Raw genomic sequence first — 26,680 nt, forward strand, 5'->3', positions numbered from 1 at the left:
TAGGGTGGGTCTTATTTTATTAATAAGTAAGTGTATATCTTTTAAATAACTGGCTATATTGACTTGTGCAAATTTTCAACATAATTAAGTTTTACCACCTGTCTCATGTAGTAGCCCCCCCCAGTGTAGTTCGGCATGCATGCACTCCCTGCATTTCACTTTTTCTTCTTTTTTTTTTTTAAAGTAAACTAAAGACCAGTGGCCTGATTGCTAAGATCAAATGCAAATAAATCTATGGTCTCAGGCCTTTATGATTAATTCATTCAATATTATATACAACATTTACTTGAATAAATTGTAACTGAAGTCAAACAATTTTAGGAATTTTGCAAAACAATACATGGCAATCAAAAATAAACATACCACCAGTTTGTGCATCAAATCTTTTAGTAGCTATTGCATCAATCTCATCAATAAATATAATAGCTGGAGCATTTTCCCTAGCAAGCCTGAAAACATCCCTTACCATTCGTGGACCTTCACCTAGGTATTTCTGAACAAATTCTGAACCAACAACACGAATAAAGGCAGCTGAAATGTTAAAAATGAAGAAAAAAAATTACCAAACAAGCACTCGCATGCTATATTCAACTAACTCATTTATGATATTTTTATTGTTAAATCAAATTTTCATGAACTTCATATTATCTCAAAACTTATGGTTTGCTCCTTTTGTAACCTTTGATATGAAGAGATAAGCAAAACTTTTATTTTTTTATGAAGCACCTTTGGATCAAAACATGTTTTTCGTTTTTCGACATACAGCACTTTTTGAATTAAAAAAAAAAATAATAAAAAAATAATGAAATGATTACATACAGTGTTAGTGCCTAATGTTGCTGTATTTTTGGCAATTATGATCTTTGAAACTTGAAGTGAACAATTCAGATGGACGGGGCTTGATATCCCATCAGTCCCTATTACCAAATTCTTATTTGGTTTGTGCAACAGCTCTAGAATCTCCTCATACACTTGAGTTTCTTCATCGAGTGAAGAAGTAGCAGTGGCATATAACTATAGCATTTTTAATTGCTCTTCTCTTGGTACCGTGCTTTTTCCAGATGCAGATCCTTGTTATATTTTCACAATTTTTTATTGTCTTAAAGTAGAAATATGATCCTGAAAATCTCTATTTAGCCTGATCCTAACTTGTTCTTCTTTAAGCTTGCCTTCTACAATTTGTTTCTTAAACAAATCTTACTAGGATCACTCAAGTAGGGAAATTCCTCTGTAATTTTCACATTCAGTTTTATTTCTTTTTTATATATGGTACTATGAGAGCTTTGCTCCAATCATCTGGAATTCGACCCTCTGACCAGTCCTTCTGAATGCAATGCGGCCACTGTAAAACTTTTATACCTCCATATTTGAGCATTTCTGGTTAAATATCATCTATTCCAGCTGACTTTCTGCATTCTAGTTCTATCTCTGGCCATTTCTGTCATCTCTCTGAAGCTTGATAATTGTGACCTTTCCTTCAAAGACTGCAGCCAAGTTTTTTTTGGTCTACCTCTTGATCGTCTTCCTATAATGATTCCATTCAAGACTATATTTGGTAACCTTTGGAAGGAAATTCTCTGAAGGTATCCAAAACCATCTTAATTGCTGTTTAAGAATTACAGCTATGATGGGCTACTTATAATTTAATTCATGTTTGAATTGCTCATTTGTTTTTTGTTCTGATCGGTGAGTCCTATTTATTTTCTTAAGTATTTCATTTCAAATGATCTGATTTTCTGCATTGCTTTTTGACTGAGTGTCCAACTCTTGGCTCCATACACTGCTGTAGGTATAATAATGTTTTATAGTTTTAGTGTCTTAGGTGCTTTCTGAAATGCTATAATTTTTCCACATTTTGTTTAATATATTCATATTAGACCATCCTTTGTTAAGTCTGAATGTAGAAGCTAGCCAAACTCTCCATGCTGACTTATTCTCTATTATAATTAAAAGTTAAAAAAAAAACTCACATAAAACTGTAGCTTTTTTATTTCAACCCTAGGTTAATCAAAATTGTGACAAATCATGTTTTATTAAAAATTTTGCTGAGTATTTTTATACAATACTGAACACAATCTGCATCACCTACATCATACCTTCAAAATTTGCAATTATATGACATTTTTCAAAAAGGGGATTGATTCCACAATACCAAATAAATTCCACAATACCTTGTGGAATTTATTTGGTGTGAAGAAAGTGTGATATGAAGTGTCTTCCTTTTAATCTGGGGGGGGGGGGGGATTACCAGGTAGCACACACACACTTTAGCAGTTGCTATCAGCATATGGAGGATGTGAAAAATTTCTTTTATGAGAGTCAGTTGAAAATATGCAAATACTGTTTTTCCCTGTATTTGCTTAGTTACGTGTAAAAGGCAAAATCAGATCTTTCTGTACAACTTCCAAGTCCTAATTAAAAAAACTCAGCAGAATTACTTATCATGTCTGATCTCTCAACTGCTCACGTTATTCTTATGGTATTCTATTACACATCGTCATCATCAAATTCCTGCCATGTACCCTCAAGGGGTATATGGGTTATGATAGTACTACATGAAAAAAATTACATCGTTACTAACTTCCTATCTATAATTTTCCTCCAAATCAGTCTGTTACTTGTCAAGACTCCAACATTACCAGAGCTTATATTTCTATCGTCTAGGGCACTTTGTATCGTATCAATCCACCTATATCTTGGTCTTCCTCTGGGTCGTTTTACTGCCAAACTGGCAGAGAACACTTGTTTTGCTAATCTTTCTTTGCCCATTCTGTTTAAGTGACCATCCCACCTCAGATTAGCTCTGCTAGCGCATTCCTGGATGCTGACAATGTCAAGTTCTTTTGTAATATCCTCGTTTTTAATATGATGATGCCATCTGTTCACGCTTATAATCTTTCTCAGGACTCTCATATCTGCGGTCTCTAGTCTTTGGTCAAGTGTTTTACCTCTGAGCCAGCTCTCAGATCTTAAGTTAAAACTGGTTTGAACACTGTCTTGTATACAGCTAATTTAGTGTTCTGACTAATTTCTCTCTTATTCCATATGAATCTATTCAATTGACTTCCCACCATACCAGCTTTGCTGATTCTCTTGTCAATTTCTATATTTAATTTACCATCTTCAGTAAAAATCATGCCTAAGTAGCTGAGATGTTTTACTTGTTCCACAGGTTCTCCATTCACAACACAGTTGATATTTTCATTGTCTTTTTGTCTTTTTATTGCTGACCTTCATACTATATCTATTACAACAGTTATTCAATTAAGGCAGACAATCTTGCAGACTTGTAGTGGATTTATTTAGAAGTATAACATCATCCGAATAAAGCAAAGAGCTGACATTAACATCTGCAATTTTGTTATCATTTTTAATATCACTTTCTTTCATAATGATCCATATAGATAATGAATAACAGAGGGGATAATGTACATCCTTGTCTCACACCAGATTTAACATTAAACCATCTTCCTATACTTCAATTCTAACTGCTGACTTACAACTCAAATAAAGACTAAGTATTGCTTGATATAATGCTCCATTGACACTATATAACTGTAGCGTATTGAATAGCTTCTCTCTTGGCACCTTGTCATATGCCTTTTCCAAATCGACAAAACTTAAATACAGATCTTTGTTATATTCCCATGCTTTCTAGACTATTTATTACAAAGTGAAGATCTGATCCTGACAGCCTCTATTTGGCCTGAATCCAAATTACTTGCATAGATCTTGCAAGGAACACTCAGTAGGGAAATACCTCCATAATTCTCACATTCAGTTTTATTTCCATTTTTATATATGGGTACTATGAGAGCTCTACTCCAATCATCGGGAATTCATCCCTCTGTTCAGAATATCTGAACTATGCAGTGCAGCCACTGTAAGACTCATATAATAGAATACTGCTGCTTCCTTTCCACATTTCAAGCCTTTGATGGCTTTTTCTACTTCAGGTATGGATATGTAGTCCTGACTGCATGCCTGGTCAGTGTTTTTTACCACTGTGCTGTCATCACTCTTGTTTCCATTTAGCAGTTTTTCAAAGTAATTACTCAATATTTCAAGGATATCTTTTTCTCCCATTTTCATGTCACCTTTATCATCTCTAACTCCTTTTACAGCACTCTTTCCTCCATTCCTAAGCTTCTTCAACAACCTCCATAATATTTTGCCACCTTCTTGATATTTATTTTCTATATTTTTGCCAAAGTCCTCCCATGACTTTTGTTTGGCTAGTTTTACACAGTGTTTCGCTTTCTTACATTTGTCTCTGTATTCTCTAAGAGCAAAAGCTAACTTATTTGCCAGGAACTTTTGATATGCGCTCTTCTTCTCCTTCACTGCCTCTTTAACTTCCTGCGTCCACCATGGAGTTCTGATTTTTCTATCCTTGCAGACAACCTCACCACATGCCTCTCTGGCAGAATCAATCAGGGTTTTCTTCAAGGCTTGCCACTGAATCGCCAAGGTTTGGTTCCTGTTCTCAAACTCTTTCATTTTTTATTCAATAATCTTTGTATATTTTAGTCCACAGTTCACATCTGAGAGCTACTCAACTTTTATTCGCTTTAAAACTTTCTTACATGTTATTCTTTTCAATATGAAATTCAATTTTATCCTGCTCAAGACTGAATAGTGATCACTTCCAATTTGGAATCCTCTGTACACTATGGTGTAGTGCACCAGGGAGAGAACATTACTATCAACAATAACATAGTCAGTGAGACTTTTCTTATTCCTTGCCACTTCTCTCCATGTGAATTTGTGCACATTTTTATGTTGGAACTAGTCCATGTCCTGAGAAGAAATCCAACAGGTATTTGCCATTATTATTAGCTTTGCTCTTTTCTTCAAATTTTCCCAAAATATTTTTGTATGTGTCACAATCATTTCCTACTCTGCTATTTAGATCACCAAGGACAAACTTTTCCTTTTTCATTGTGTTAGTTGCTTTTTCTAAAGCCTCAAAAAATTCCTCCACTTCTACCTTAGTAAAACCTTCTGTGGGACCATAGGCACAAATAAGTCTCATTGTCCAGTTCCCCATTCTCATATTTGCCCACATTACTCTACTTGAGACTGACTGCCATTCAAGAAGATTAGCCTCATATTTAGTGTTGAATACAATGGCTACTCCTTCTTTTCCTTGATTGTCATTGCCTGAATATAACATTTTGTATTTATTACTCAGAAAGATCTCACCAGTTTTTGTCTTTTTTTTTGTTTCAGTCACCCCTATTATGTCGATCTGGTACTTATCTAGTTCCTCAGCTAGCTCCATTTCTTTGCCATTCAGGCTTCTTATGTTGATCTTTAACTCTGGTGATGTTGAGTTGGGGTTTGTTTTCAGATTTGTTCCAGTAGCTGACTTTTCACTGTTTGCCCTGGTTCCCTGGTAAAAACAACGGGGGCTTGTTTAACCATGCAACACCCCAGCTGGCATGAAATTTTGTCATGTTGTACCATCATTTTTTATTTTGGTTTAACCAATAAGAATACAATTTGGTTGGCTAAATCCCAAATTGCCAGCCCATCCTCGTTTTTTATTATCCAAGTAGATACCCAACAGGGTGCACTACGAGAAGGTGAGGATTGGACATGAGGTCAGAAGCCCTAGTCGGTTCTCCACATTCCTTTAAAGGCTATGTGGAGGTCTCCTCTCAGTTATACAGCTTTGACCCTTAAGCACTCCCCATTCTATTACACATTGGAACTTAACTATTGGCTGATCAGTCTACATGTTCACTTTCCCAATGATTTCATGCAATTTTTTATGACTTATGGTTAAAATGCACTTTCCCACTATTTTTACTATCCATGTGACATGTTAGTCAGGAGATTGCTGATGTTATAGGCAACAGTGCAAATCTTTTCCTCTAGATAGCAGATAAAAACAGAGAAGTGCTTGAGTTTAACTAAATTATAATCATAATTTCACACACATTAAACATTTTTTCTCTAGAGATTTTTTAAATGCAAAAGTGTGCTCAAGCAGACTTGAGTTCAGCAAGGATGCCATTTTTAAACTGAATAACTTGCTTAGTAAAAATATTAAACATTGTGTCTGTGCTATTCTTCTTACCAATTTACTATTGAGACTATAACTGTGTTCAGCCTTTTGGCTTATTTTCACAGTGTACACAAAATGTTAAGTTTGTGTACACTGCTTTTTTAAAAATAATCAATTATAGTTTTTAGTGTAAAGTATTTGCAACTAAAAGCAACAATTAAAAATTTTGTACAAAATTATAACTGACAATGCAAAATAAAAGTCAAAGTACACTGAGTGACCACTGTCGTGACGTTCTATTTTCATGTTATGTTCTAAATCCGCCATCTTGGTTCAAGTCACTTTTATCAATATAACAACTAATTGCAAATTGATCACCGATCCAAAAGTAGGGAAATTTATAATTATACTGTGCCACCCTATTTTTTTTATATTAGTCTATATAAAATAGTAGGATCAATTCTTAATTAAGTTAGCAGTCTCTTCATTTATTTAGGCCGAATTATTTACTATTCCACTTGGGGTTCCTGCAAGATTCGAATATTTATGAATGGTGCAATAAAAAGGAATTCAGGCAAACACAATATTTAGATTAACAAAATAAAACATTTAATATATGATATATATAACAAATACAAGAATTCTGCTTTAAAATGAAACAATACAATTAACTTAATACATCTTGCTAAGTCACTCATGCCAATTCAATGTTCTAAACTTTCACATACAATTCACAGCTTCAAAATCACAAGCTTTCTTAACTCAAGTTAATAAAACGAAACTTCTTATTTAATCAGTCTCCACATATCCATCAGCTGTACTTAATGTTTAAATTCATAGGAAGCACTAATCAAGGTAGACAATATTCCAAGCAATCTTATTTCGGACTTTGAACTTCGAAGATATGTTAATGTTAGAATAAACAGACAAATATGACTACTCTTACCAGATACAATCTTCAATTCATCTATTAAATGTGAGCACGCTTATGAATTAACTTATTTACGTTAGCGGAACACATTAATAAAAATTCTTCAACGATCTAACTGAACTACTGTTAATTGCGCTTTACTACTCAAAAAAAAAAAAACACATCAATAAGGCACTGATATCTTTCCTTGTTTACTTTTCTGAAACTAGTTAAATTCAATATAATTCTTCTCAGGGCAACATAGAATTAAGATGCAATCCTAGACTAACTGGAACTAATCAGAATTTTCCATTGAATGTCCAGTTCTTTATTTATCCGGATACGGCATTAATTTTCCTTTACAACACAGCTGACTTCACTTGCAGCTAAGTATATGATTCACTATGTTTTGGCTCACTTCTAAACACTATTCTCATGAATTTCTGCCCTAGAGAACTTATAATTTTCTTCCACTTCTTTTGCTTGTATCCTACCTTCCTTCCCGCTCCGCAAAAACCTCCTCTCTTCTCTCTAATTAAAAATCTTCTATATCTTTTCCTCTCCTTTCAGTCCGAAGGTCACGCTCTATTCGACTCGTGCTTGTTTATTTCATGCGTCTCCATGACAACAAATGAACGCAAACATTTCGCTAATGTAATACAATGCTCTACTACTACATGAGTGATTACATAACGTTAAATTTTCACAAATAAGAATAAACAGAATATTTAAGCTACTTAATCAGCTTTTTCATTACGTATAGAATTAATTATACTAATACTTTTCGTTGCATCATATATATACTTTAGCTATTATAAATTCTGCACATATTATTGCTTAATAAATTAATAGTAGGTTCAGTTTAGAATAAATATTTAAATAGTAATCCTAAATTAAGGAATAATAAATAATTTTTATACAAATCATGATTAATACATAATAAGCAATGTTAAATGTGAATGAAAAAAATAAATTACACAACATAGTTTCATTCACAATTTAATACCACTTCATTAGGAACATCTTCCCATTTAGGAAAATACTGTCCCAGATGATGTTGAGTCATATGGCTGTAGTGTATTGATGCATCAGAATGGGTAAAATGAGTGTCTTAAGTGCTTTTGAGCATGATATGATTGTTGGTGCCAGATGTGCTGGTACTATATCTCACCAATGTCTACTCTTCTAGGCTTTTCACACACAACAGTGTTTAGGGTGTACCAGAAACAATTGAATAACCAGACAACTTTAAACCTGTGGATGGAAACAACTCATTGATGTGCAAGGTCAGAGAAGAATGGCAAGGATTGTGAAAAATGATGGGAGGGCCACAACCAATCAAATCACAGCTCAGTACAACACTGGTGGTCAGAAAATCATCTTGGAGCATACAGTTCATTGCACACCATTGTGGATGGGGACAACCGTCCCAAGTTCCAATGCCACCAGCTAAAAACAGGAAGTTGTGACTTCAGTGGGCACATGACCACTAACACAGGACAGCTGATGACGGGAAAAATGTTGCCCGGCTTGTGCTGTATCATGCTGATACAGCTTCCAGTTTGTGTTGTATCATGCTGATGGTAGAACCAAAATATGGTGGCAACAACATGAGATCATGGATCCTTCCTGCTAAGTAGCAACAGCTCAGGCTGGTGGCAGGAATGTAATGATGTGGAAATGTCTCCTTGATACATGTTAGGTCCCCTAATACTAGCTGAACACTACATGAATGAGAGAGCCTATCTTAATCTGACTCTGACTGCTGATCATGTTCACTCATTCATAGCAGCAGTTTATCCATTGTCAAATGGGTACTTCCAGCAAGACAATGAGCCGTGCCACTAAGTGCATGTTGAAATGAGTTTCCTATACTTCAGTGGGCAGCTCAGTCCCCAGACCTCAACTCAATAGAGCATCTCAAAGATAAGGTGGAACGAGTAGTTTGTAGCAGCCACATGTTGCTATCCAATCTGCAACAATTGGGTGATGCCATTGTGACAGCACAGACAAACATACCAGAGATATGTTTTAGCCACTTAGTTGAATCAATGTAACAGAGAATATAGGCTGTTCTTAAAGCAAATGGAGTCCCACTTGATATTAAATACTGTTCCTAATAAAGTGGCTACTCAGTGTATTACTGATGCCTTGAACTGTATCATTGGCAGCCTATACAAATGTGTCCCATTTTGAAGTATTACTATCAAAATAAACTTCACACTACTACAAAGTAATTCTTATACTTTCAATGTATAGAGAATTGCAAAATTCATTTTACGTAGACATTATATTTTCAAAACGATTTTATAAATGCAATATTCTAATAAACATATGAAAAAAAAACAATGAAATGAACATAGTAATTCAAAATTTATCAGAAAATTTCTACATTGGTTCATTTTGAAATATAGGAGATATCCAGTTGATATTTAGTTTAGACCTAACACAGTTAAGCAGCTGCAATGATCAGATGTTTTATTATGTGCGCGCACGCACACACAGTATCTACATCATGACCAGTTCTGTTTCTGCACAACACATCTCTGATGTTACTTAGAGGGTGGGGGGGAGAGTCAAGGCATATCAAGTCTTCCAGGAGGTTAGGAATTGGGCCAACACTTTTCCAAACAGCCTGGAAAATTGATAATATATCTAATAACGAACAAGAAAAGTAAAGATAGAGATAAAATGTTTAATCAACTGGTTTCCTATGCTCTGTAGTGCACATCTTCAGGAATAAATCGTTAATTTGAAAAAACAAACAAACTTACGTTACAAGATTCATTTCGAAAATAATAACTGCCATACATTATCATCATCATCAAATTCCTGAAGTGTGCCCTCAACTCAGGTGTACAGGATATGATAGTACTACATGAAAAATTTACATCATTACTAACTTCCTATCTACAATTTTTCTCCAAATCAGTCTGTTACTTGTCAAGACTCCAAAATTATCAGATCTTATATTTCTATCGTCTAAGGCAGTTTGTACCATATCAATCCACCTATATCTTGGTCTTCTTCTGGGTCGTTTTCCTGCCAACCTGGAAGAGAACACTTGTTTTGCTAATCTTTCATCACCCATTCTGTTTAAGTAACCATACCACCTGAGATTAGCTCTGCTTACGCATCCCTGGATGCTGACAACGTCAAGTTCTTTCCTAATACCCTCGTTTTTAATATGATATTGCCATTGATGCCATCTGTTCACACCTCTAATCTTTCTCAGGGTGCTCATATCTGTGGTCTCTAGTCTTTTATTTCTGACTGATATCTGTGGTCAAGTGTTTTATTTCTGACCCAGCTCTCAGATCCATAGGTTAAAACTGGTTTGAACATTGTCTTGTATACAGCTAATTTAGTGTTCAACAAATTTCTCTCTTATTCCATATGAATTTATTCAACTGACTGCCTACCATACCAGCTTTGTTGATTCTGTTGTCTATTTCCATATTTAATTTACTATCTTCAGTAAAAATCGTGCCTAAGTAGCTGAAATGTTTTACTTGTTCTATAAGTTCTCCATTCACAATGCTGTTGATATAATGTTTCTGCCTATTTTCATTGTCTTTGTCTTTTTAATGCTGATATTCATACAATATCTATTACAACAGTTATTCAATTAAGGCAGAGACTCTTGTAAACTTGTAGCAGATTTATTTAGAAGTATAACATCATCCGCATAAAGCAAAGAGCTGACATTAACATCTCAAATTCTGATATCATGTTTAATACCACTTTCCTTCATAATGTGATCCATATAGATAATGAATAACAGAGGAGATAATGTGCATCCTTGTCTCACACCAGATTTAACATTAAACCATCTTCCTGTGCTTCCTTCAATTCTAACTGCTGATTTACAACTCAAATAAAGACTTAAGTAGCTTGATATAATGCCCCATTGAACCCATATAACTGTAGCGTATTGAATAGCTTCTCTCTTGGCACCTTGTCATATGCCTTTTCCAGATCTACAAAACTTAAATACAGATCTTTGTTATATTCCAATGATTTCTCATCTATCTGTCATAAAGTGAAAATCTGATCCTGACAGCCTCTATTTGGCCTGAATCCAGCTTGTTCTTCACCAAGCTTCTCTTCCACAATTCTTTTCAACCGTTTCTCAAGTATACTTGCATATATCTTACCAGGAACAATCAGTAGGGAAATGCCTCTGTAATTCTCACATTCAGTTTTATTTCCCTTTTTATATATGGGTACTATGACAGCTCTAATCCAATCATCTGGAATTCGTCCCTCTGTCCAAGCCATCTGAACTATGCAGTGAAGCCACTGTTGACTTTTATACCTCCATACTTGAGCATTTCTAGTCGAATATCATCTACTCCTGCTGCCTTAACAATATTTCATGCGTTTGATGGCTTTTTCTACTTCAAGTATGGATATGTATTCCTGACTGCATGCCTGGTCAGTGTATTTTTACCACTGTGCTGTCATCACTGCTTGTTTCATTTAGCAATTTTTTGAAGTAATTATTCCATACTTAAACGATATCTTTTTCTCCCATTTTAATGTCACCTTTATCATTTTTAATTCCTTTTATAGCACTCTTTCCTCTATTTCTGAGCTTCTTCAACAAACTCCAGAATATCTTGCCAAATGCTTGATATTTATTTTCTATGTTCTTGCCAAAGTCCTCCCATGACTTTGTTTAGCCATTTTACACAGCTTTCTTACATTTGTCTCTATTCTCTAAGAGTAAAAGCTGACTTATTTGCCAGGAACTTTTGATATGATTTCTTCTTTTCCTTCACTGCCTCTGTCCACCATGGAGTTCTGATTTTTCTATCCTTGCACACAACCTCACCACATGCCTCACTGGCTGAATCAATCAGTGTTTTCTGGAGGGTTAGCCACTGAATCTCCAAAGTTTGGTTCCTGCTCTCAAACTCTCATTTTTTCTTGAATAATATTTGTGTATTTTAGTCTAAACTTTACATCTGAGAACTACTAAACTTTTATTCGCTTTAAAACTTTCTTACATGTTCTTCTTTTCAATATGAAATTCAATTTTATCCTGCTCAAGACTAAATAGTGATCACTTCCAATTTCAAATCCTCTGTACACTCTGGTGTCCTGCACCAGGAAGAAAACATCACTATCAACAATAACATAGTCAATGAGACTTTTCTTATTCCTTGCGTCATGTGCACCTTTTTATATTGGAACATGGTGTTAGTAATAACCAGTCCATGTCCTGAGCAGAAATCCAACAGGTATTTGCCATTATTATTAACTTGCTCTTTTCTCCAAATTTTCCCCAAAATATTTTTGTCTGTCTGACAATCATTTCCTACTCTGCTATTTAGATCCCCAAAAAGGACCAACTTTTCCTTTTTCATTGTGTCAGTTGCTTTCTCTAATGCCTCAAAAAATTCCTCCATTTCTACCTTAGTAGAACCTGCGGTGGGACCATATGTACAAATAAGTCTCATTGTCCAGTTTCCCATTCTGATATTTGCCCACTTCACTCTACTTGAGACTGCCTGCCATTCAAGAAAATTAGCCTCGTATTGAGTGTTGAATACTATGGCTACTCCTTCTTTTCCTTGATTGTCATTGCCTGAATATAACATTTGGTATTTATTACTCAAAAAAATCTCACCAGTTTTTGTCTTTTTTGTTTCATCACCCCTATTATGTCGATCTGGTACTTATCCAATTCCTCAGCTAGCTCCATTTCTTTGCCATTCTGGCTTCTTATGTTGATAGTACCGATCTTGAACTCTGGTGATGCTGAGTTGGGGTAAGTTTCAGGATTTGTTCCAGTAGCTGACTTTTCACTGTTTGCCTTGGTTCTCTGGTGAAAACAATGGGGATCTTGTTTAACCAGACAATGTCCCAGCTGGCATGAAATTCTGTCATGTTGTACCATCATTTGAAATTTTGGTTTAAGCCAATAAGAATAAAATTTGGTCGGCTAAATCCCAAATGGTCCGCACGGTTAGCCTAGTGGCTGTGTGCTTCACAACCATATGCCTGGGGAAGAAGTGTCCTAGGTTTGATTCCTGTCGGTGACATGAGGAGCTGAAGGATCTTCATCAACTATGGCCAAATTAGCTGATCTTGGGTGTGGACAGTAGGGTTTTTTTCCCAGTTTATCCAATGGTTTTTCATCCAGCAAAGCAGACAAACCGGCCTTGAGAACTCAACACTACAGACATAGGATACACTGGGGCGTAAGGCTGACCACCTTATCCTGCGAACGGTTTGAGATTCGATGATTAATAAATCCTCGACACCACAAGGTAAAAGAGGGAAAGGAAGATTAGATGAGATGAGAAATCCCAAATTGCCAGCCCATCCTCGTCCATTCAGTATCCAGGTAGATACCTAGCAGGGTGCACCACGAGAAGGTGAGGATTGGACATTAGGTCAGAAGCCCTGGTCGATTCTCCGCATTCCTTTGAAGGCTATGTGGAGGTCTCCTCTCAGTTATATAGCTTTGACCCTTAAGCACCCCCCCTTTTTTTTAAATTATATAATAATTTTAAAGTATATAATATTATAGTTGAGGATATGCCTTGAATTAAAGTGGCCTAGAAACATAAGAGAGAAACTATCAGAATTAAAATTAGGATTTATCTGAACTGATTTTCAATTTTGAATTTATTAAATGTTGTAATTTTGGGTCAAATAGTTTTCTCAAGTGAAGGTTTGCTACCATAAAAACATTTTTACTACACTAATTAGGTCAAGCTAGTGACAGATATTAGCAGCAAAGAAAATATCAGACCTGTGGTATGATGAGCTACTGCTTTAGCCAACATAGTTTTTCCACATCCAGGAGGCCCATACATCAGCACTCCACGAGGTGGATCAATCCCAATCTGTTTGTAAAGTTCAAAATGAGTTAAAGGAAGTTCTACTGCTTCTCTGATTTCCTGTTTCTGAATATCTAACCCTCCAATATCGGCATAAGTCACATCTGGCTTTTCATCTGTAAGTAAATATAAATGATTGTCATAAATAATATCATCATGCAAAGAATTTGAAAAAAAATCTGAATATAATAGCCATTCATATTTGACTATCTATAAATCTAGAAAATTCCATATCCTGTAAAATTATGGTAGTTGTATCTGTGTGTCTACACACACACACACTGTAATGAAAGAAGTCAAACAAGGTTGTCCACAAGGTTCCTGATTTAGCCAGGTTTCTGGAACATCCAGTACGATGCACTATTAAGACTTCCTTTCACTACTGAAATAAAAGCCATAACTTTTGCCGATGATGCGATGATAATGATTCGAGGATGCAACGGCTTATAGTTAGAAGTAACGGCCAACGAAGAACTTTTTTAAAAAATTGCAGAGTGGGCACTCGAGAAGAAAGTTACCTTCAATAGCACCAAGTCTAAAGTGCTCCACATCTAACACAAAAAAATCAAAACAAAGAATTAGAAAAAAAATCTGAATATAATAGCCATTCATATTTGACTGTCTATAAATCTAGAAAATTCCATATCCTGTAAAATTATAGTAGTTGTATCTGTGTGTCTACACACACACACTCTGTAATGAAAGAAGTCAAACAAGGTTGTCCACAAGGTTCCTGATTTAGCCAGGTTTCTGGAACATCCAGTACGATGCACTATTAAGACTTCCTTTCACTACTGAAATAAAAGCCGTAACTTCTGCCGATGATAATGATTCGGGGATGCAACGGCTTACAGTTAGAAGTAACAGCCAACGAAGAACTTTTTAAAATTGCAGAGTGGGCACTCGAGAAGAAAGTTACCTTCAATAGCACCAAGTCTAAAGTGCTCCACATCTCTCACAAAAAATCAAAACAACTTCTAATGGTCTTCCTAAACAGAGAAGTTCTAGAGGTAGCCAGTGAGCTAAAATACCTAGGAGAAACAATAGATGAAACATTTACCTTCAATAAACACATCTCATATGTTGCCAAAAAAAGCTTACAAGCAGTAAACCTCCTAGCTAAGTCGGAAAGGATTAAGTAGGGGATTAGGCTAACGAGCACTGAAAACAATATATACCAGAGGTATACTACCGCTGATATCTTATGCTGCACCTGCCTAGAAACGTGCACTAAAATCAAAGATAAACCGACAAAAACTAAACAGAGTTCAACACCTTATAGCCATACGTATAATTAAAGGACAACATCCTTTGCGACAGCTTGCGTTATTGAAGCTCTAATACTGATCTGCTTGAAAATACAAGAATTACCTCTTATATATGACATCACTTCTGGAAGATATAATGAAAGTTACAACATCAACCCAAACTGTTACAAATGCCCGCTTCACTACAGTAAGTGGCCTCACCCAGCAAAGAGAACATATATTGAGGAGAAGGAAAGCTCTGAAAGCGACGATTTCCAAATATACACTGATGGAAGCAAAAACTGAAAGGAGCATCGATTGTTCTTTCATTGCATACAACAGGCAATCCATCAAGAACACTGCTCTAGACTGCATCCTCTCTAAATATTAATAAATTCTGCATGAGAGAGGATATGAAAGGGTTAGTGAGAATGAAGGGTGAGAAAGTGAAAATCCTAAGTACATTATTTGGATATGATAGAAATGAATTAAGAAGAAGGACTATGATGGTAAATAATGCAATATGCAGACTGTATAGAAGGAATGAATGTGAGTTTTTGGGTGTGTGGAGTGAGTCTGAGAGAAGAATGCATTTATATAAGAGGGATGGCCTACACTTGAATGCATTTGGTATCAGGAGTCTTGCAAAACTATTAATTGGTATAAGACTTAATGATGAGAATTTGTGTATAAGAACAACAATGATATATAACTGGGTAATGATGGGAATGGGCATTATCAGAGAAATGATTATGAGAGAATGATTTTGTGTTTATCTGGTTTGAACCTATCAAGTATGTGTAAGAATGTCTACATAAGCAAGGCACTAGATAAGAATAGAGATCTACAAGTTATCCAAATGTGTCAAGCAAACTACAGAGAAAAGTACACAAAAAACCATACAGGTAATTTGTGTCTGCACACAAATGCTAGGAGTATCAGAAACAAAAGGGTAGAGTCTGTAGCCTTGGTTGAGACCACAGATTGTTGGCATCAAATGTACAGGGAACAGTTTTTTTTTTTTTTTTTTTTTTTTTTGCGGGACAGGATTGGAGAGGAGTGTGCTGCTAGTGATACTGGATAAGAAAAGGGGCATTATATCTGATATAAAAATTGCAGATATTCAACCCACCTCCATAGTTTGTGTGGATGATCTTTTACTTCTAAATAAATTGAGTACAAATGCACAAACATTAATAAAAAAAAGGGAATGTATACAGCTAATAATTGTGTACACAAAATTTTGCTTTTAAAATTTCAAATTTACTAGTATGTTCAATAATTTTTGAATACTATAAAAATGAATTATATGATAAATCATAATCATGACTAATTTATTTAATAATTTCTTCAATGTCTCCAATATCAATCTAACCCATTCCAATTGATTACACTCTAATTAATTACTTTTAGCCTGCAATGTGTAGGTGTTCTGATGCGATTAAGTTGTAGAGTCACAACTGTTCAGCATGTCCACTCAGTACAGTCACCTCGACTCGTGCTAGCAGTGATGGATTTTTGTAACTAAACAGCTTTAAGCAAATTGATTTAGTGGTAGCAATTTTACAGGTTAGAGCTTGATGAAAAAAAGGACAACATTAGTATGAGAAATATTATATTAGCGCACATAATCTGACACTGGAAACTTGTGCATAAAATGTTTTTCATGTGCACATGGGTGAGCTGGTGATCATTCATCTGATTTACAAGGGAATGGAATGAGAAGCAGAAGAAGAAAACCAGAGGGAACACGAGTACAAATATTCAGGGCTCTTTATCTAAACTAAATAAGAATTGTAAAAAGTTTGATATGATAATTAACAATAAAAAGATGTCAACTATAAAAACAGGCAGAAATCTGGAAAATATCAAAATATCAACTACATTCTCAACACAGAACCTACAGAATAAGTAAAAAACTTCAAGATTCAAGAGAATTTCAACCATCCTTAAATTTCTTTACTGTCAAAGAATTACATTCTTTGACAGTTCAACTGCAAATCTATTGAACAACTTCTATAAGTTTTGCAACCTGTATGTGTGGACCTGGGGACAAACAAACAAAAAACTGGAGATAAAGGACTTTTGGTTTAAATCAAGAAAATGTCTTTCCTGACTGTTGTAAGCTGGTGATCATTCATCTGATTTACAAGGGAATGAAATGAAAAGCAGAAGAAGAAAACCAGTGGTATCCTACACCGAGTTTATTCAAAGTATAATTAAGAACCTCCAATAATAATTTGCCAGTTTCCCGTATACTTACAATCAGAGTTCCAGAAACATCAATTAAATCTACTGGTCACAAAAAATTTTTACTCACCTATATTATGAATTCTCGTAAAATGGGGAGAGAGGGTGGTGTCTTACTCATCCATAATAACTTTGGTCTACTTTATATAAATATTATTATAGGTTTAAAAAAAAATTAAATGTTATGTTGACAAAAGAAAGTAATATATTCTTTAATTATCATCACTATACATTAAACATGATTACAGAAATATGCTTTCCTTTAATGTGGGTTTAAAATGTACACCACGATACAGCTCATCACAACTCAGTTTGTGTGACCGTTGTTTATTGTTCATAATAAAAGGTGAATTTATATAAATTATCCATACACAATAATTTAACAGGAAAGGCAATAAAATTCATGAAACCAAGAAAGTAAGTAGCACTTGATGACCAGATACGCTTTTCACGATGCACTTAGTCACATGATCTGATCATCAACTTACCTTTGCAGGATAATTGTATTTTTTAAATAACAGTACTAAAAAAAATGCATTATCGAAAATTATCGAGCATCTAATTACATTAAGCTAATTCACTGTGAAAATAAGCTTAGAACAATACTACATATTACAACTGTGCACTTGCTTAAGGGGTAAAGGTGTTTGAAGAATAAGTTATATAGATGCACTACAGTATTTAATTAGATTGTGTCAATTTAAATGATTGTGTTTATAATTATGGGTTTATTTTGCTAATGAAATTATATTACGAGAAAAGCACAATTAATTGTCTTTAAATAATAAACTGTCTATTACATGTCATGTGTACTGTATACGTGTAAGATTAATAATGAACTAAATGAATGTATTTGATTTGATTAAATTTTTTTTTTTTTTTTTTTTTTTCGGGCGCTTAAGGGTTAAAGCTGTATAACTGAGAGGAGACCTCCACATAGTCTTTAAAGGAATGCAGAGAAAACCGAGCATGGCTTCTGACCTAATGTCCAATCCTCACCTTCTCATGGTGAACACTGTTAGGTATCTACCTGGATACTGAATGAACAAGGATGGGCTGGCAATTTGGGATTTAGCCGACCAAATTATATTCTTATTGGCTTAAACCAATATAAAAAACGATGGTCCAACATGACAAAATTTCATGCCGGCTGGGGTGTCGCCCAGATAAACAAGGCCCCCGTTGTTTTTGCCAAGGAACCAGGGCGAACAGCAAAAAGTCGGCTACTGGAACAAATCTGAAGGCACACCCCAACTTAACATCACCAGAGTTAAAGATCAGTACTACCAACATAAGAAATGGAGCGAGCTGAGAAATTAGATAAGTACCAGATCGACATAATAGGGGTGAAACAAAATAGACAAAAACTGGTGAGATCTTTCTGAGCAATAAATACAAAATGTTATATTCAGGCAATGACAATCAAGGAAAAGAAGCAGTAGCCATTGTATTCAACACAAAATATGAGGCTAATCCTCTTGAATGGCAGATAGTCTCAAGTTGAGTGATGGGCAAATATCAGAATGGGGAATTGGACAATGAGACTTATTTGTGCCTATGGTCCCACAGGAGGTTCTACTAAGGTAGAAGTGGAGGAATTTTCTGATGCTTTAGAGAAAGCAGCTGACACAATGAAAAAGGAAAAGTTGTTCCTTGTTGGTGATCTAAATAGCAGAGTAGGAAATGATTGTCAGACATACAAAAATATTTTGAGAAAATTTGGAGAAAAGAGCAAAGCTAATAATAATGGCAAATACCTGTTGGATTTCTGCTCAGGACATGGACTAGTTATTACTAACACCATGTTCCAACAGAAAAATGTGCACAAATTCACATGGAGAGAAGTGGCAAGGAATAAGAAAAGTCTCACTGACTATGTTATTGTTGATAGTGATGTTCTCTCTCTGGTGCAGGACACCAGAGTGTACAGAGGATTTGAAATTGGAAGTGATCACTATTCAGTCTTGAGCAGGATAAAATTGAATTTCATATTGAAAAGAATAACATGTAAGAAAGTTTTAAAGCGAATAAAAGTTGAGTAGCTCTCAGATGTGAACTGTGGACTAAAATATACAAAGATTATTGAATAAAAAATGAAAGAGTTTGAGAACAGGAACCAAACCTTGGAGATTCAGTGGCAAACTCTGAAGAAAACCCCTGATTGATTCTGCCAGAGAGGCATGTGGTGAGGTTGTCTGCAAGGATAGAAAAATCAGAACTCCATGGTGGATGCAGGAAGTTAAAGAGGCAGTGAAGGAGAAGAAGAGCGCATATCAAAAGTTCCTGGCAAATAAGTCAGCTTTTGCTCTTAGAGAATACAGAGACAAATGTAAGAAAGCGAAACACTGTGTAAAACTAGCTAAACAAAAGTCATGGGAGGACTTTGGCAAGAGCATAGAAAATAAATATCACCAAGGTAAGATATTCTGGGGGTTGTTGAATAATTTCAGAAATGGAGGAAAGAGTGCTGTAAAAGGAGTTAGAGATGATAAAGGTGACATGAAAACAGGAGAAAAAGATATCCTTGAAGTATGGAGTAATTACTTCAAAAAATTGCTAAATGAAACCAAGCAGTAATAGCACAGTGATAAAAAACACTCAACAGATAAATAGTCAGAATACATATCCATACTTGAAGTAGAAAAAGCCATCAAAGGCTTGAAATGTGGAAAGGCAGCAGTAGTAGATGATATTCGACCAGAAATGCTGAAGTATGGTGGTATAAAAGTCTTACAGTGGCTGCACCGCATAGTTCAGAATGCCTGGACAGAGGGACGAATTCCTGATGATTGGAATGGAGCTCTAATAGTACCCATATATAAAAAGGGAAATAAAACTGAATGTGAGAATCACATAAGTATTTCCTTACTGAGTGTTCCTGGCAAGATCTGTGCAAGTATACTTGAGAAATGATTGAGAAGAATTGTGGAAGAAAAGCTTGGTGAAGAACAAGCTGGATTCAGGCCAAATAGAGGCTGTTAGGATCAGATCTTCACTTTACGACAAATATTTGAAAGAGCATGGAAATATAACAAAGATCTGTATTTAAGTTTTGTCAATATGGAAAACGCATATGACAAGGTGCCAAGAGAGAGAAGCTATTCAATACGCTAGTTATATGGTGTCAATGGGACATTATATCAAGCAATACGTAGTCTTTATTTGAGTTGTAAGTCAGCAGTAAGAAATGAAGGAAGTACAGGAAGATGGTTTAATGTTAAATCTGGTGTGAGACAAGGATGTACATTATCCCCTCTGTTATTCATTATCTATATGGATCACATTATGAAGGGAAGTGATATTAAACATGATATCAGAATTAGAGATGTTAATGTCAGCTCTTTGCTTTATGCGGACGATATTATTCTTCTAAATAAATCCGCTACAAGTTTGCAAGATTCATTCCCTGATTAAAGTGAATAACTGTTGTAACAGATTTGGTATGAAGGTCAGCATTAAAAAGACAAAGACAACGAAAATAGGTAGAATTGTTGAAAATATCAACTGTGTTGTGAACGGGGAACCTGTGGAACAAGTAAAACATTTCAGCTACTTAGGCACGATTTTTACTGAAGATGGTAAATTAAATATAAAATAAATAAATAAATAATAACAACAATACAATTTGAATGCATTTAGAATGAGGCTGAAAATTCACTTGCCATTTATTTGTCTCTGGTTCGCCTGTTGTGAATGAATTTCTGGAACTCTGCTTAAGTTTCCCTGAAAACATCAGCAACCATGGAATATTGTGCACTATCTTGGAATACTGAAACTATCTGATGCTTGACATACACGTTAAATCTTGATCTAATCAATGTACTAGGTCACAGAGTAATCTTTTATTTCAATCACTCCAAATTTACATTAAACATTTTTCTGAAATTTTTTATGTGGTTTCTAAAAAATAATGGAGTGAAACAGTAAGGTTTATTGATACTGAAGCTGCCAATATGTTATCGGAAGAGAATTAAAATGACATTGAGGGCTCAACTTGAATGAGCTGAAAACTTATGATGAAAAAATGTTGAAGATGAATTAAAAAATATGCGAACATAGAAATATGTACCCAATTGCTGAAATGAAACATGAATAGATTTTTTTTTGTTTCTGTCTAAAATCTGAAGATGGTCTGACAAAATGACTAGTCCACCATGCAACTGGTTATTACCTTATTATTTAAAATATATAAGTTTTGTTCCTTTTAATCTTTCAAAATACATAATCTCTTTGACTCATTATCTTCTCTGTTATTGAAAAATATCTAAACTTCACATGTTTCTGCCTCTTTCAGGTTTCATTTTAGTGTAAAATATATGTGAATTTATTTATTTATTTCTATTCATCAGCTTCTATTCTACTTCCTTAATTATTCTTACCTATGTCTTGTTACTTATCTTGTCACTACTTGAATTAGATTCTTATCCGCTGCGCCTTTTCTATAACCTTCCGTGGCCTATCCTTCAAATTTTGAAACGTGTGCAAAACTCAAACAAAGAGAATGCCTCAAGCTAGAGCCAATTTCTCCCTGATTGAAAATCTGGTATCAAATCCTTTTCGGAACTAATAGAATTTATTTGTTTAGCTGTGCCATCTTAATTCCTATACAAGAAAGAATATCTTGTCAGAGATTTGACCTAGAGATTACTACGATTTCAAAAATATGTCAGCAATCCCGCAATCCCTTACTAATCTTTTCTTGACTGCAGTCGTAACCATTTCCCACGCTTTCCACAAATACAGGTTCTATAATTTTAGTAGGTGGTGCATTGACTCAAATGATCAGACATGTATTTTGGTTTAAGAAGCAAAGAAATTTATTCATACTAAATACGATACATGTAAATCAAAACTTAGACTAATTGAAAGGTCCCCCAAAATTAAATAAGTCAAACTAACACACAACATCAAGTTCACAAAAGGTATTTCTCATCAGATGATATTAACAAAAATCCAATCTGCCCATAGCTCGATCGCTTAACACAAATAAGTGGATTTTAGTCTTACTTCCTCCTTAATCAACTTCAATACAATATATTGACCTTAAATTAACAAAATTTGCTTGAAACCTTACACTTCAAATAATACTAAACATCCTTGTTAAAGGAATAGGCACTACTCAAGTCCTGAATTCTGCTTTAATGAGTCCGATTTTACAAGAAATTACACACAGTTGCTTTTAAGACAGTGCTTCCCAAACTTTTGTATGTCAGGGCCCCCTTTGCAAAAATTAAATATTTCACCCCCCCCCCCTTGAAAAAAAATCGTAATAGAGAGATATATTATTATAATATTTATTGTATTTATATTCAATACAAAACATACACAGTGAATATCTCAAAAATCAAATGCGTATATTACATTTTTTGCCTCTTACCGTTTGGTTCTGAAGATGATGCGGGCTGTTCTGGTAAAATATGAAATACTGTCCTTTTTTTTTGAGTCTGTTTCTGCTTCTTCTGATTGTTCGCGGGAATTTTTTTTTTTTTATTTTTTTATCAGCCACTTATCCATCTCAGGGTTAAATTTTTTAACGTAGAATAGATCAAATAATATCACCACTTACCGATACTAGCACACCACAGACTGATAACATGAAATTAGTGAATATTACCTGAATAAGTTAAATCCCTGGACCAGGAACATTTTTCTGTTTTGTGACTTTTCTCCCTTTACAGTAATTAAGCCTAACGCGAAATAGACAGCATATATATATATATATATATATATATATATATATATATCTTACTTAGTTTTAACACTTTTACGAATTTTAAAACGTTCGGTTGAATTTTATTGCTGCTTTGGGAAATCAAACTCACACACATCTAATTAATAACAATAGTTTTTAGTTAGATACCGTGTTTGCCCATGCAACATATGGTTTTGTTTCAGTCTATACAGCATAGTTTCTGTATGAGGGGACATGTGATTCATTACTTAGTGTATTTTTATCCCAGTTGTCTCTAATTGCACTATTTGTTGAGAAATATATTACACAGACTCCTCATACTGTATTCACTGGCATAATAAAAGTACTTGTTTTATTGCCTCTGCAGTATAGTGGCTGTTAGGGAGGGCGTGTTGTTTACCACTGCAAGCGAGTTACTATCTCTACACATGAACTTGTTTAAGCTTTTTTTCATGTGTGAAGTATATGCGAAACTTTTATTGGTAACAGAAAACTAGCTCGGATGACAGTGATAATATAAAACGAGTTTTGATATGTATATAAAGTCAATGTCAACAGTCCCTGATTACGAACGCGTGATGAAAGGGACAGGAAGATTTGGAGCTTCCCTGGAGAGCATTCAAAGTAAATACAATTAACCACTGCTTTGAAATGAAACATATGAATAAGCAATATTTACTAAGATTCATTAAGCGTCGAAATACGCAGGAGACAAAGTTTGTGAACCAACACCAATGTGTGAATTTTTCCATTAAAATATAAAAAATAAATAATAAATAATAAAAGTTAAATACATTTCTTTTAAAATAAAAAAAAATCTACTTAGTCTTAAAACATTTTAAATTTGTTTTCATGATTTCACGGCCCCCTCAACAAAACCTACGGCCCCCAAGGAGGCCGCGCCCCACAGTTTTGGAAGCGCTGTTTTAAGACATTATACAATAAGACATAAACTCTACTTTACCAGCTTGACGAATTCAATTAGACGATATTTCTCATTCTGTTCCTTTAGACATTCTTCCGATCACTTCCTTGTCTTTCCATCTATCGTCTTGCCAGTCGATAATTCTTCGGACACATGCTTCCTTCTAACCTTATTCTCAGGAACCCATCAGACGGAAAGATGCGTTTGGAGCTACTCGAAAACTTTGGCGTTCGCTGGTCATCTCTTCACGTGGAATACTATGCTTTTACAAGCCCACTACTTCGCCACATTGTCGTCACCGAATGACACTTACTCGCTCCTGTCACATCGAAGCCACTACCCATGGAAAACCTCAGGGGACAGCCACCACCTAAAGCTTGAACATGTTGAAAAATGAACAACCAAAAGGCAAACAAGCCTCGAACTAGAGTGGCTAAAATTTTTATAGGCTCGGCATCTGTTCTCCCTATTATGTATTGATTTTGCACATCGCACCTTCTGTTCTCATTGCGTCTTCGTGAGGTCAGCTTACATATGCCTTCGGTTCATATCGCAATTGCCCATGGCCATGTTATTAATTGGATTACGATAGTTTACACTAATCTTAGAAAGTCGCCTTTACAATACCTTATTTTCTTGTCGTTATTTAGGGGCCATTTACAAAATTATACAAAATATTTACATGAAAGGACTATTAATACAATATGTACAAAGATTCGATTATTATCTATTAAGTCATTCTTTCTGGGAAAATATTGTATTTCAGTTAAATCCCGAATGAAACACTCAAAGACAAATTAAGGGTTTCATTCCAAATTCAACATTAGTCACTGGATATATTTTTCTAAGCAGATATTTGTTCTTCATCCTCAATATTTTCTTATGATATGTTTTCAGCTCAATCAACTTTGGCACTGAATACACATTTTAAAGATACTCACCCAGATACGTTATTTTAATTTTCTACTAATATATGCTAAATTATTACTATAGTTGGTTCCTAAAGACTGAGTAAACATATTTTGCAGATTTTAAATATTTACCTGCTCTTAACATAGAAATGCTGCTATCTGCCTCAGGTGGAAGAACATCAACAAGTGCATTACTATGCTTATGAAGGGCAACACTTGCACTTGGCTTCAAGAGTTCACGATCAATAGTGGACAAAATTCGGACATAGTAATTGGATCCTGCAAATAGTAATGAGGGATGTTTTAACTTTGCAAACTGAATCTCAAATATAAATTAATGACTAAAGTAAAAGAAAATTTCTATATAAGTATCACTAAAAGGCTTGATTTATCTTATAATACTGAACAACTGATGGTATGATTATTTCTTATTATATCCTTCCCTTAACATTATTCAGATCAGATGCTTTTGGCTCAAAAGCCTAATACCTATTAAAAAAAAAAAAAAAAAAAAAAACCTCTCCGAAGAAGAACTCACTATCTCCACCAGGCCTCATACACTTAATTGTTTTAGCAATAAATCCAAAATAAATAAACAATATTCACTGGTAGCACAACCCACATGATCACAACATGAGAAACACCCAAACCTGACATGCTTCTGCCTGCTATGAGAGCTGTAAATTCACATGTGTCTATACTTTAAGATCACTTATATTTTTTGGCTCCTCTCTTCCATTACTCAAACTGAAGACCGTGTTTGTTACCTCAGTCTGTCTTCACATGCACAATTCCACAGGCAAGAATACTGTCTTGGTTACCTTTATTGGATCTTTTTAATAATTTCCTCATCTTTTCTGAACTCATGTGCCCATATCAGAGCACAGAAGTCAAGATGTGGTTTTGACTTCTGTGCTCAGATAAGGACACAGTAGTTAACATCCATCTCGAATAATTTAATGACCATTCTAGAGATACTAATTGTTCTACAAATAGTTGCCTCTGTCCTACCTCTATTTTTTTATAATGGAATTATTTTGCTACCCTAACTTTTTCTTAATTTTTTTGATATTTCTAGGCTGCACAGTTTCTGCGAGTTTTTTTAAATTGTCGCCAAAAATTTTTCCAATATATTTATTCCAAAAAAAAAAAATTGTATAAGTGGAACCGCAGATCAACTGTATTTTTTAAAAATATAGTAATGTGTGATCAGAATAACACTTTCCATATCTTAGATAATGAGAGGCAGTCATAATTTAAGCATGTTTCAGACCATAGGATATTGTGGTCTGTATCTATTCCATGCTGTGCCAAGTCATATTTCTCAGATTTTCTGTTGTTAATATAAGATTGGTGTCCTTTTCTGGAAAATTTACTTTCTCTATTCTCTTTTTCACTGAGTGTCCACTTTGTAAAGTGGACACTCAGTGAAAGTTTTTACTTCAGTTTTCACTGAAGTAAAAACAATGACAGTCACAAGGAATTGGCAGACACTAGGAAGAGCTAGATGTTTTTGGAAGATGGAAACCCATGATGATAATTTGTTGATCGGATAAAAGTAGTCACTAAATTGTATTTCTTAAGAATTTGAGAAGTGGGTTTGAGATACCAAAAATATATGGGATTGGGACTTAATGTAAAGTTTTCTTGTTATCTGAGACTTGTTAGGATTATAGGAACTAAAAAGCTGTCATGTGGTCTTTTCTGAGAAGCCATTGAGTTTCATATAGCATTTGGTGTTTTTGAGAGTTCTTGCCATAATTGTTGAGGCATAGAACATATACTGTGAACACGGCATACTAAAGTCTTTTTTAGTACAGTTAATGTTTTCTTAGTCATACCACCATGTGGCTCTCTTACTGTTTCAAATCAATCCAC

At 34.7% G+C, this 26,680-nt stretch overlaps 1 protein-coding gene across 1 annotated transcript in view; it reads right to left on the reverse strand.

Annotated features, from left to right (window-relative positions):
• Rpt3 (26S proteasome regulatory subunit Rpt3) overlaps nucleotides 1-26,680 on the reverse strand; it is a 112,947-nt gene that overhangs the window by 44,316 nt on the left and 41,951 nt on the right. The window contains exons 4-6 of the mRNA XM_090412589.1: nucleotides 24,935-25,081; nucleotides 13,690-13,893; nucleotides 364-531 (exon numbers count right to left, since the gene is read on the reverse strand). Coding sequence (XP_090268715.1) covers nucleotides 364-531; nucleotides 13,690-13,893; nucleotides 24,935-25,081 — 519 coding nt within the window. The remainder of the gene's footprint in view (nucleotides 1-363; nucleotides 532-13,689; nucleotides 13,894-24,934; nucleotides 25,082-26,680) is intronic.

The sequence above is a fragment of the Typopeltis vanoorti genome, chromosome 23 (genome assembly GCF_054136105.1).
Source record: "Typopeltis vanoorti isolate ZY-2024b chromosome 23, IOZ_Tvanoo_1.0, whole genome shotgun sequence".
NCBI lineage: Eukaryota > Metazoa > Arthropoda > Arachnida > Uropygi > Thelyphonidae > Typopeltis > Typopeltis vanoorti.